We start from the raw sequence: 13,260 nt of genomic DNA on the forward strand, positions 1-13,260 counted from the left end.
CAGCGGACCTATAAGAAAAACCTAAATGCCATAACTTAGACACACACAAACAAAAGCCTACTTTGATTCTCTTTCCCATGGGAAGTATCATTCTTATGCTACAACTCCACACCCATAAAAATTAGATACCGCTAAGTTTCTTTCAAGATCCTGCCATAGAGTGAAACACTTTGAAGACAATAGAGCTTCAATATTTACACAGTGCTCAAAAGGATTTAGTTAATATTTACATGTTTTATTGTGCACTCAGCCCACATGAATTTTTGCTATTCTGAGAAGCAAAATATCAAAAGAAAAGCAGTCTTTCTAACTGCAGTTATTCTTGAGGCAATTCTAATTATCAGCTTGTTCACAAACCTGAAAAAATTGCACAAAAGCTAAAAATTCAGTAGCAAGTAAATCCTTCCTCTAAACTTTATCTATAATAAAAACAGGCCTTAAGGAAAAAAACAAACAAAAAAAAGGAATTACAAAAACAAATAAATAAGCAAAAGTTTTAACAAAAGCTACCTCACAAATGGTTTAGATGGAAAGCCAGAAAACAGTATTTTTGTTTTATTAGGATCTAACAATTTGTCATTGATTAGCAAATTTGTCAATTACCAGGAAATGGTTAGATGACAGTAGTTTTCTGTTTTGTTTCAAAACCTACCTTCCAATAACTTTACAGTTTAGACACTTGCACTGAGTCCTGCTGATTTCTTGTTCACATTTAATCAGTAGCAAATCCAATCTACACTCACTCACATCCTTTCAAAGCTACAATTCCTTTCATTTCCCAATAGTGATCTCTAGAGAGTTTACTCACACATGTGACTGAATTCCTTTCCTCCAGGTGCAGCTACAAGTCTAGTGAACTGATCTTAATCACTGGGATTATCATTTAAAAATGAAGGAAAAGATTCTTGGGCAGGTCTAATTTCTTTCTTACAATGTCATATTACAATCAGTGATTGCTTTGAATGAGTAGCTAGTCAGAACTTGTGCTGCTGTGTAGATGTCAAGTACTTATTAAATAAACCCCACAGCATAAGAGACAGATCAGTGCCTTCTGTTTAAGAACGGTAGGGCTGATGAGAAGTTTAGCATTTATGAGTGTTTTCTTGTAGACTGCATAGGAAAATAGCTACCTTGCGGCAAGTTCAAGTTCTTCAATTATTTATGGTAACGCAAACTGTTTTCCATCTTGCAAACGTGACCCTTTCGCTTTGAGACTTGCACTGAGATTCTCAGCTACCATTTTCTGTCTCAGACTTGGAAATATGTTCCTTTCAGTACAAAGCTAGCTCTCTCATCTTCAGTTCAAGAAGCAGTACATTATTCATTTAAATAAATTGTATCTGCTGTCTTTTCTGTCTGACAGCTATGAGATGGTACCTCAACTAACTGAAGTTTGTTTTAAAAGCATTCTCCATAAATATTTCTTGTAGAAACATGACACTTTAAAGTAAAACATTGCTGCAAGGCGAAGCACCAAAATACCAGGCATTTGATCTCTGAGGTGAATTCTATTTCACCTCATGTTGCTATTCTAAGATAAACATTGCTGATAACAGGTATATATTACTGTACTTTTATTATTACTATTATTTGCGTTACTGTAGCTCCCAGATGTCCTTGGCATGTTCAAAAGCCTCATTGATCTGTGTGTGCTGTATAAACATGCCAGGAATACCACCTCTTCACCAGCTTACAAGGTGAATAGAAGACAAAAGAGACAACAGGATAGCTGCAGAGAGATAAGGGAACAAAAAGAAATGAGAAGCTCATAGTGTTTACAGCCAGAGGAGCAATAACAGATTGTGGGACCACAGGCATGCTCTGAGTAGGCAGTGCAACACAGGGAGAGGGAAGGAGACCAATGCAGTGGCTTTGTGAATGTTTGTGGAGGACACCTTCCAAGTGTATTAGAGGGCTCCCCAAGAGCGAGCTTGAAGGCACTTGTTTGAAAATTAAAGACATCTAGAATAAAAGTCGGCATTATTTGCCAAGTGGAAGCAGATGCCACTTGGTACTGAACAAGAAATGAAAAATGGCATCGAAGAGGGCTTGGAGGAGCCTTCATAATGAAGACAAGTAGTTTATATTTAATGAGATGGAAAAGATACAGCCAGAGGACAACTAAAAAGAAAAAGCATGTGAAACAGTCTGCTTGCGGAACTAGGAGAATCATCTTTGTTGCTTCATTTGAATGGGCGAGAGTGAACAAGATTACCTGTCTCAGCTGCTCAGAAAAGACCATTATAGCAGTTGCTATTAAAAAGCTGATGAAGTTGCTGAATGTTTTCTTCACTATGTGGTAGGAAAGGAAAGGCTACATCATAGGGATGTTATAGAGAAAAATTCCGAAATCTACAGTGGATGTAGAGGCTTGAACCACTTTAAGAAAAGGATCGGGTTGTGGGCTTAAGTAAACAGATAGATAGTGCTTTGTCCCCAGATATTAAACATATTAAAAAAAAATAAAAGGGAAAGGACAGTGATGGCCTAATGAAGGAGAACATCAGCTAGGCTGAAACTAATCATCCATCAGACTATATTAAAGAGAAGACTAAGATATTAGTTTGGCCAGAAGAGGTAGGATTCATGTCATCCAACTACAGACATTCACAGTTGCTGGGATTTCCCTAGTGAGAAGGGTAGCAGAACTGAAGAAGGGAATTTTGTTATAGAGGAAGTCAGCTGGGTCATGGGATTTCCTCTAGAAATGCTCTACAATACAGGCATAGGAACAGAGGAAGCAGATGTTGAGACTGAGCCAGGTCTGAGGTTGGCAGAGTGACGCCTTCAATGAGTGCAAGAGAAAAAAAGGTGGAGTGGTATTAAGATAATCAACAACCATATTCTTGGGGGCAGGGAAGAGATGAAGTCATAAACTGTTAGTCTGAAACTCAAGGGAGAGATAAAGTGAGACACAAGGAGATGATGGGCCAGATGATGGTTGGCAACAATGCAATTTGGCAACAGAGAAATAGTAACCCTCATCTTGATTCAATCATTTGATCTGATCTTGTGAATACACTTATGTATAAGAAACTTGAGTACATGATGAATGATGATGATACAAAAGAATCAGGTGGGTCTTAACACAGGTATTACAGTGGCCAAACAGAGGTGTGGGGGCCTGCAAAGCAAGGAAGATAAAAACCAGGAACTGAAACAGGCTGGCTAATGACAAAGACATTGATAGACAGCCTGAGGAGAGCAAAGCAGAGGTGAGAAAATGGGGTGCAGTACTGTTCAAAGACTGAGGAATGGGAGAACTGGAAGTGTCAAAGCTAGAAAAGCTCCAGCTTGCTCTTTTAACTACAGGATATGGAGAAGCACCTCAGCCATAGGATCTCCAAGAAGAAATAAGGCAGCAGTGGACAGTACACTTCTCTTACTTTCACATCATTTTTTTGCATTAGTGGAAGATTGGGAGAGAGGAAACACCTTTTCTGCTTTCTCCTTCATCTGATGCTCCTCTGTCCAATTCTTTTTAACATGCAACTTCTTATGAAAAGGATGGCACAAAGGACTAGCATATTTCCTTGCACAGATTTATAGAGTGCAACATGTCTGAGGTGTGCCTGAGAGCTTTGTGGCTGCATGACTTGAGACTTTCTAGAGACCCTGAGAACTTGGTCCTTCTGCTCATAGAGCACAGACATCAGGACTGAAAGAACCTCATTAATTAAGCTGCTGCACTCCCACAGAATAAAGGATAATAATTTGCTCCCAGATGTTAGTCTCAGATTTACTGACCAAGCTCTAAATTTGTGAAGGGATGTGACTGCATTAGTTGCTGTATCCTGACATAAAACAGGAAGGTGGTGGGGCTGCTGCAGCAGGGATCACCAGTGCCACACATGTTTGGCAGTGCTAGATGATGCATAGTTGGCACTCTTGTGAGGATATTGATGACATTCATATTTGTAGCTTCAGGCTCACAAGGATCAGGCTTTGCACTACCAGTAAAGAAAAAGAACAGGTTTTCTGTAATTGTTTATTTCGTGTTCCATATTTTAAATATTAATGTCCCAGTTAAAATTCAATAAAATATTAAATATGTGAACCTGTTTGTACTATAAGAATATTTGAACAAGGTACTCCATTTATCAATGCCTTGTGCAACAGATTGCACCTACAGCTGACGGCAGTGTCAGACCAGACCTCCCATATTACTCAGATACTACTGAACATGCCTTTATGTGTCAGACCACTCTCTGTCAGATACTTATCAACTCCACTCCTTTTTATTCTGTAAGTGCACTACAGAAAAACCCACCCCAAACCCAACAGCTGTAATTCTGTTTACTTACCTCACATCACACAGTTCATAGTATATGTTTCTGCTCTCATCCTTGATGTAAATGGCCACACTGGGTGATTCCAGCATTTTCATTGATAGCTGCTGAGGGAAGGCACTTACAAAAAGGGCACGAATTGTATCTGTGCTTGTGATTTCATTCGGCATCCTCAACTGCTTTGTTTCATCTCCATACTGAAGATATAAAACACCTACAAGCAAAATATGAGAGCACGTTACATATTCTTAAGTGCACAGTAATGATCTGGGTTTCAAAGTCCATGTGAAACACTGACCAAGCCCATGAGAAGAGAAAAATCAGCTCACATTATTTACTCGTAAATCACATACAGCGTTTTCCTTTTCAACACACTACTGGCATAGAGCACAGAACAGTGATATAGCTGTACCTTGATAAATGTGCTTGCCCAGTACGGCACTTTGCTGAGAAGCCTGTTCTTGAGTTAGATGAATCTGAAGTTTACCTTAATAAGGCTAAGGAAAAATCCCAAATACACCAAGTCTGCTCTGCAGTGGAAGGTGTTAGTAAATCACAAGGTACTTTTCTTTAAAGCAGCTGAGGAAGAATTTTATTCTATTATAGCAACCAGTTTTCTTTAAACATAAATTGTACATTTTAGCCTAACACCCAACAACAACCCCCAAAACCAGATTTCCATTTTAGCATGAGGAATTTTATATTCACAATTCAATATGCATTATCTCTGAAAGCACACTGTGCTCTCTCTGGGCCATCTCAGGGGTCTCTGCACAGCACTGCATTGTGCCAGGAAGAAAGGCCTTCACTCTCTTGCCATCCGTAAGAGCTAAAGCAGGTATAAGCTTCTACAGTGGTGTAAAAAAACAATGAAATGGCAGATCACAGAATCACAGTGTGGCTGAGGGTGGAAGGTAGCTCTGGAGGTCATCTGGTCCAAGCTTCCCACTCAAGCAGGTACACTGACAGCCACTTGCCCAGGACTGTGTCCAGACAGTTTCTGAGTATCTCCAAGGAAGGAGACCCCACAACCTCTCTGGGAAACCTGTGCCAGTGCTTGGTCATCCTCACAGTGGAGAAGTGTTTCTGAATGTTGAGAGGAAACCTCACATATTCCAGTTGGCCCTCACTGCCTTTGGTCCTGTCTCAGGGCACCACTGAAAAGAGCCAGTCTTCTTTGCACTCTCCTTTCAGATGCTTTCATACATTGATTGAGCCTTCCCCTGAGCCTTCTTTTCTTTAGGTTGAACCATCTTTGCTCTCTCAGCTTCTCCTCTTAGCAGTGACATTCCAACCAAGCTAATCATCCTTGTGGCCCTTCAGTGGACTCTCTTGTATGTCCATGTGTCTCTTGTACCAAGAAGACCAGAACTGGAAAGAGCACTCCAGGTGTGGCCTCACCAGTGCTGAGTAGAGGGGAAAGATCACCTCCCACAACCTGCTGGCAAAACTTTGTCTAATGCAGCCAAGGATTCCCCTGGCCTTTGCTGAAATGGCACATTGCTTAGTGTTCACCAGGATCCCTAAATTCCTTTCTGCCAAGTTGCTTTACAAATTGGCTGCCCTCAGTATACATTGGTGCATTCATTTTGCAGGCATTTAGCAACCCAGAAGGAGATGGAAGAGAAAACATGTAGAAAAGACAGTAAAAATACTACTGAAGTTTGTATTTCCACCACCTGTCTGAGAGGTACAATCAGAGACAAATGGCTCAAGATGTATCTAGCCATTGGAAAGCATTTGGAAAAGGAAAACAATATCAGATCTGCTCAAGAATTAGTTATTACAGAAACATCTACACTGAATTCTGGCAGTTTTATCCCACCCTGAATTGGATGTTGAATGTTGCCAGTCACACAGTGATAGAAGGACAGCACTCAGGCTGAACTGATTGCTGAAGCCTTTATTACATTTTCAGGCAGACTTTGGAGCGTGAGCAGTTTCTGCACTGCCATGCCTTTGCATCTACCTATAACCAGCAATGGTAAGCTAAAATTAGGCAGAATATTTTACATATGCGCCATATGATGTTCCCTGAGGGTCAGGGAACCCTAACCCTCCCTTCCAATACAAACAGGAGGTTTGAGAACAAAAGGTTCATCACCAAATCTCAGCAAATCACAAAACTTAGATGGTAAGTCAGTGATTCTCGCTTGAAAGTCGTCAACAATGGCATGGGTAGTTCACGCTGCTGAGATACAAACACTGAGCAAAAGCAATGGGAGAAGCTAAGGTTCTAGAATATAGTCATTTAATGAAAATAAGGCATTTTAATCTAAAATGCGCCCTCTTTCTCCTTGCACTGAAGTATTTTTGCCCCTGTGTTATCATAATTGCTGGAGGGGAATGAGCACCTACATAGTCAGATGTTCCTACAATCAGTGGGTAGATAATTGTGCTTGTGTTTAGGAAAGGAAGATGTTAATTTTTCTGAATAGTAAACAGACTACTTAACATTACCTAGCTATTATTTGTTATTAGGTTGCTTTTATAAAATGGAGCTGTTAACATCATTTCTCTACTATTATCAAGAGCTGATAGCTCTTCTTTTGTTAAGATTGCAATCAGACCTTTAATGAATTCTACTCCAAACTTCCATTTAATTTTGACTGGAAAAATTGTTTCAGACCGAAAAGTAACTAGTTTTCTTTCAGAGACCGAGGAGACTTTTCCTACAAATTTTATTTTTAATGTCATTATTTAACGAGTTCCAACTATTTTTCCTTTTTCTTTTTTTTTTTTAATTTTAATTTTACATAATTCATTTCTGTATTTCTTCTGGGTAAAACTGGCTTTTTAGTGCTCACTCAAATATTCTATGCAGCTGAATATTCATTAGAATTCAGAAACTAACTACATTTGTAAAAAAAACCTAAGTACACATGGTTTAGTGTGAGGTGTCCCTGCCCATGGCAGGGGAGTTGGAACTAGATGATCTTAAGGTTCTTTCCAACCCTAACTATTCTATGATTCTACATTTTTAAATGATTGCACTCATTTCACTGTTCCAAGATGTGCAAAATTTTTTACGATAGCTTTCAGTTCCTAGGAAGAACATATGGAACCTTCCATATATTGGCATTTGAAATTTTTTGGGTTAAATGGCAAAAAATGATTTTTTTTGGCTAAAATTACAGACTTTGAATATCAGCTTTACAGTTGTGTGTGACTCTCTTCTGCCTGGTTTAAAAATTAGTGCGGAATGCAGAAAATGCTCTTTTTGCATTTCAGGCCACTGTAAACATGCTGAATATTGAGCTACTGAAACCATTAATAAAAAAGAAATAGTAGAGTTGAAAAACATTCCTTATACAGAAGTCCAAATCTTTTCAGGAGAGTTTTGACTCTGCCTGTCCTCCAATACTCCCACAAAATATTGATCCAAAACAAAATTACAGTTGTCTTTGGGTATTGAATTTTTGAAGCAAATATTCCTGTTATCCAAAAAGATCATTCCTTAAAATAGACAGCTTTAACATAGAACTCAGAGAAATATTTTGGCCACAGTCTCACTGTAGAGGAAAAAGACTTTTTCAAAGACATAATAAATTCTTTTTTCCTTACTCTCCCTTAAATCACATGCCCTTAAAAAATACTACTGCTTTTCCTCTTGAGTTGTTTGATCTGTATCATGATATAGCAATGCTTTAGGGCATTTCCTATTTGACAAAACTAACTGCTCTCTTCTAAAAGTCCTGTTTTGGCATGACAGAATAAAGAGACTCAAAATCCATTATTTTAAGTCATTGACATTATTTTTCTCCCACACATTGCCTGGCTGAAACTCTGAACACCAGCAATACCCACAGGGCCAACTTCATGGAAGCTGATGGAGCTCTGAGGTTTGTTTTACCTTCAGCTGAAAAATTACTCCTGCGGAGAATTAAAGAAAGAAGAAATAGAATATAACTCAGGCATAGCTTTTGTTAGGGCACAGTACACATGCCAGCAATGCTGCTGGAAAGCAAGTTAAGCACAATGGATGTTAGTATCTCCAAGCACCCTGAAGTCCCTCTTTCACTTATGGTTTTGTTACAATGGATTTACCTGAAACATGAAGATTTTGCCAAGTTTTATAAACCAAAAAGCACATCGGCCTGCAAAATCCCCTGCTGCCCTTGGAGGACAGATACAAATATCAGTGTGAACAAGGAAACTACACCATGCAACTGCTTTGAAAGTGCAAGGCGGACAACACTGGCCGCCACTTTCAGCTGCTCCTAGACAATCCGGGCCCTGGCCTTTCTGACAGCTACAAGGCAAACTGCAGTGTTAAGACTTCCCCTTCATCATACTGGTGTAACTTAGTTTCAGAAATAGCTCCTGAATTTCTGATCATTCTTCACCCATCGGCAACAGGTCATGGTACTAAACACAGTCCATAGCAGAAAACATTTACATGTAAGCCAGGCCTTAGAAACTTAAAACTCTTTACAAATTGCTTCGCAACATTCCTGTCAGCAGAAAGGTATGTTTTATAGTAGGGGAAATTAAACACCCAAGAGGTGAAAGGACATATTCAAAGAAAGGTTTTACAAGCATAAACCCCCGATCTGATGATGGTCATATGAACACACCACATGATCACACTTTTCTTCCCTGCATATAAAGCTCTTTCAAACCCAAAAGCCTTTCTGCTCTCATTTTACCAAGGGTCAGTGACAGAAGGACTTGGAAAATATTTTGTCATTTCTCTCAGTGATGGTCTAAGTGAAACGAAACGCAGTGCAATGAAAGATGCACCGTTAACCTGACTTACATAGGCAGTGCCTCCTGCACAAGCTGAACACACCAGTGCTAGGTTTAGAGGGTGCCCAGAGCAGCTACCCTGCACCTTTAGTCCAGCCAATACAGCTTTGAGGACTGCCTCTGCTGCTACTGCAGCTCATACAGGTGCACCAGATGCATGGCAAGGTGCTCAGCTCAGATATTGCCACTGGGCTGTAAAACACACTTAGCAGTCAAGGATGTGCCCAAATGGTGTAACAGTGAACCATACCTGAACTCACGGGGCCAAGGCTGGCTTTAGAGCAAGGAGCTGCAGAACCAAAACGGCTCAGCACTATATACATACAGGTAAGATCATAACTCCTTAATCACAAGTGGTAAAGGTTTATTCCTTATTGCAAAAGCTAATGTTACACAGATGGCATGACACCACCCAGCTCATATCTCTCAGCACTTCTGTCTAATATATGGTGCTGACCTAACCCTGACTAAGCACTGTGTTATCACGTTATTATTGATAACAACGACCTCAGTGCTGGGCAGCCTAGATGCTTAGAAGAGCTTTAATCACAACTTGTTTTTATGTACAGAACGTGAATTATCCTTACAAACTGGTTATTTAAGAGAGAAAAATATGGAGCACACAACAGCAAATAAAAGCTAAATACATGATAAATCAAGAATAAGTTAACAAACATGACTTAGTCATTTCCTGTGACCTTTACAAACACCAGTCAATCCTCTCACACAATGAAGTTCAAATGTAAAAATACGGTACTCACAAATTCTACCATATTTTTTTTTCTCAAGAATGAAGAAGAGAAAACTGATGCAGAAGAGTTAAACAACTCCTCAATGTTATAAAATAAAATACATTCCAAGCTTAAACTGGAGTTCATGGATTTCTTTCCTGTGAAGCTACAGTCCTGCACAGGCAAGACATCTTACAAATTTTTGAACTGACAAATCTTACTAAGATTTGACAACACCTTAATCCATGGGCTCCTATCTGAAGAAAAGTATTAACCTATGATAATAGCTCTATTTGGCTGATGTTGGATGCTGGAGTGATGCAGCATTGAAACCTTCCCATAGAACCAGAAATCACTGGCATCAAGGCACTGCTACTCTCTTCCAACATAGCCACTCTATGTATCCTCTGGAAATTTCATGTCCAATTTGAAAATTTGAAGTAATTAATAAAGATGGTTGGACTACAGCAATCAAAACCTGGATGCATTGGAAGCTCTGGAATTTGTTTAAATCAAAGGTGGAAAGCTAGGTATAGCTAAAATGGGGTGGGGAGGGAGGAATATTCACAGGAGACCTTCAGACCTTGTTGGGTTAATAATAACATTAAAAAAAAAAGTATACTAGGAATTAGTATAGGATATACAGGAATGGAAAATTAGATAAACTAGCAAAGAAAGCTGTATCTTAAAGTGTAGAAATACAGAGTACCTGGTGAGGAAACTAAGTCAGAGCTGCCCAAAATCAAGCTGATCTATGTTTTGTAAAGTAAATTAGATAATACAACATTGAGTCAGAGGTTGGTAAAATTGTCATTAGACTTGTTTCACTCTTTACCTAACCATCAGTTAACTGTATCTTTTGGAGATGACGGACAATATTTGTCTTTTCATGCTGGTTTAGCTTGATCTTCTACTATATGTCCATTGAGCAACCAGCTCTATCTGCATTTTCCCTCACATTGAGGTCAGCAGCAATTCTAGCAAGCGAAAGTGAAAAAATGCCCCCTTGTTTCTTCCTCCTATATATATTGAATCATTAGTTGAGACTTGCAGCAGTTTCAGAAACTAAGGACAACTTTTAAAATCTTGATAGCTATTCTGTTGGAATACTTAAGGATAACCCAGAGGGGATCACAATAAAAACTGCCAAGAATTTCCACAAAACCCTGTTTACAAATTTACTTTTTTTTTTACCAAAAATCCTTCCAATTTGTCTTTGATTATTATTTGACTGAAGTGTAACATATTAAATTGTAAGGATGGCATAGGGTCATATTGTTCCCTCCCCCAGCCATCAGATAAAGAGATAACACATAGGTGGTATCCTTATGACCAAATCCTGCAAAAGTTATGCAGACCTAAGTTTATTATAGTGACAATTCTCGCAGTGTGGAAGAAATTCCTCAGTATGAATTTCTTACTTTACACATGCTTAAGACTTGACTCTCCTATTTCACCACATGCATTTTGAACTAGTCTGAGGTCATTGCCATGATCCTTGTGGTATTTCTAGCCTGAAGCTCTCATACTAGCTTCCATTAGCTACTCCTTGCTGACGATCTGTCCTCTACATTCAGAAAATGTCTATAAATATCCTTAGCTATCTTCAAGTACCAAGAGAATAAAAAAGTAGATCTTGTAATGAAATAAAAACAATTGCTTATTTTATATATCCAGAACAGCCTGAAGAATTTTACTCAAGGTATTGTTTGAGAACAATTTCAGTAAGAACAGGAACTGTTTCATTTAGTCCAGTACTATTTCTTACTGCTATTTTGTCCTTTTCTGCTATTTACAGCAACTTTCTGTAATGCTGCAACGGATTTATTACCTAATGAGAAAAACACACGAAAAATTCAGTAATCACACAAAATTTCTACAAAAGCAGTATAAGAAATAAAGATTTTTAACTGTCATTCAAATACTAGCACTTTTTTGCAAACTTCCACATTCAACTGGCTAAGAAGAAAAACCAAAACAAAAACTGGAATTGACAATCGACAAACAAAAACTGGTATTTGTCCTATTTGATTGCAGATGAAGCCTGTGAAATAACCTATTGCCCAGCTTTGTCCATATGCCTAAGTCAGCAAGTCCATCACATGTAGACAGTTAACTTCCATCATCTGAGTCTGAGGGAACATTTCAGTTTAACCTAGTTCCCCAGATGGAAAACAGTGTTCTGGCAGGGTGGCTATTGGACAATAAAACCCCTTGGTCTTGCCAGAGTAGCCCAAGTGACCAACAAGATTACTTTTTCATATCCCTAACTGACAAAACAATGCCAGTAAATGTGGAAGAACGCAAAAATCCTATGATACTTTGTGACAAAATATAAAAAAGACAACTGAACTATTCAGTGAGATGAACTAGAAATTTCATGAGCCAGAGCTGCTTTTCATATAGAGGCCACATAGGCTCTGCCATGACACATTTACTCTGGTTTGCATTCACCACTTTACCTTGTTGTCAGACCCTAAGTCCTTTCTACAAAGCTGTTCCAAAGCCAGTCTGTCCATGCTGAAGGCCTGCATTTGCCTCTGTGGAGCTTCATGAAGTTCCCTCTAGCCCATTCCTCTGGCTCACTGGGTCCCAGTGAGTGGCCATCTAACCCTCCAGCATAATGAAAGGCCTCCCAGACTAGCGCCAGGCTTGCCCCTGCTGATGGTTCATTCAATCCCAACAGCCAGGCTGCTGATGTTAGAAAGTATTGGCCCCTGAGGAAGAAAAACAGCTGAAAAAGAGCTGCCAGTTAGACTTCAAAGCATTAAGCCCTAGTCACCTGAAGGCTACTGGTATCAACCCTATGTGGGTACAAGGAGACTATCCGAGACATACAAAATTGCCCTTATAATCACAGGTGAGCTATTCATCACAGAAGGTAACTGGGTAGAAGCAATGGTACAAAGTACCTGCCTTTTATGAAACATTTGAGTAGTTAAAAATTTATCCAGAAGGACTTCCATCTTGAGAGGTGCTCAGACCATTGACCATTGTCTCAAGAGAGTACCGTAATCAGCCTGCTATCAACAAGTCTCTTCAGGCAATGATTAGTCTCTAATCCTGTTTAAATTGGGCAACTTCATAGCCAAAAATGCAAAAGAGAGAGAGAGAGAATGAAAACGAAAACAAAAGATGGCCTTAGTATTTCCCTCTGAGAACAGAAACCTGAACTTCAGGCCCAGCACAGTAACTATGCATTAGGATCACTACCTAAATATATAAACAATATCGGAAGCAATAACTACATCCAAGAGCTGTTCTCAGAGACTTGCTGTCAGCACTGGAAGCAAAACCTAAACTGTGCTGAGGGACAGGTTAGTACTATGCTTAACCAAAATCTTGTACTTCTTGCAATGCATGGAATTGTAATACACTTTTTAATTTGCATGCCCATGTGCAAACGGAAGGGTCTGGTGTTTGTGTGACTTACTATATGAGAGGTAGACTTAGAAATTTTACCTAACGTGAAAATTAGATCAAATTTGTCC

General features: G+C 39.2%; 1 protein-coding gene across 12 annotated transcripts in view; it reads right to left on the bottom strand.

The window, feature by feature from the left end:
• Positions 1–13,260, bottom strand: part of KIAA1217 (KIAA1217 ortholog) — a 379,558-nt gene that overhangs the window by 76,334 nt on the left and 289,964 nt on the right. For all 12 annotated transcript variants that reach the window (XM_034064748.1, XM_034064863.1, XM_031052367.2 and 9 more), the window contains one exon: positions 4,305–4,503. In XM_034064748.1, coding sequence (XP_033920639.1) covers positions 4,305–4,503 — 199 coding nt within the window. The remainder of the gene's footprint in view (positions 1–4,304; positions 4,504–13,260) is intronic.

This window comes from Melopsittacus undulatus, chromosome 1 (assembly GCF_012275295.1).
Source record: "Melopsittacus undulatus isolate bMelUnd1 chromosome 1, bMelUnd1.mat.Z, whole genome shotgun sequence".
Taxonomy (NCBI): domain Eukaryota; kingdom Metazoa; phylum Chordata; class Aves; order Psittaciformes; family Psittaculidae; genus Melopsittacus; species Melopsittacus undulatus.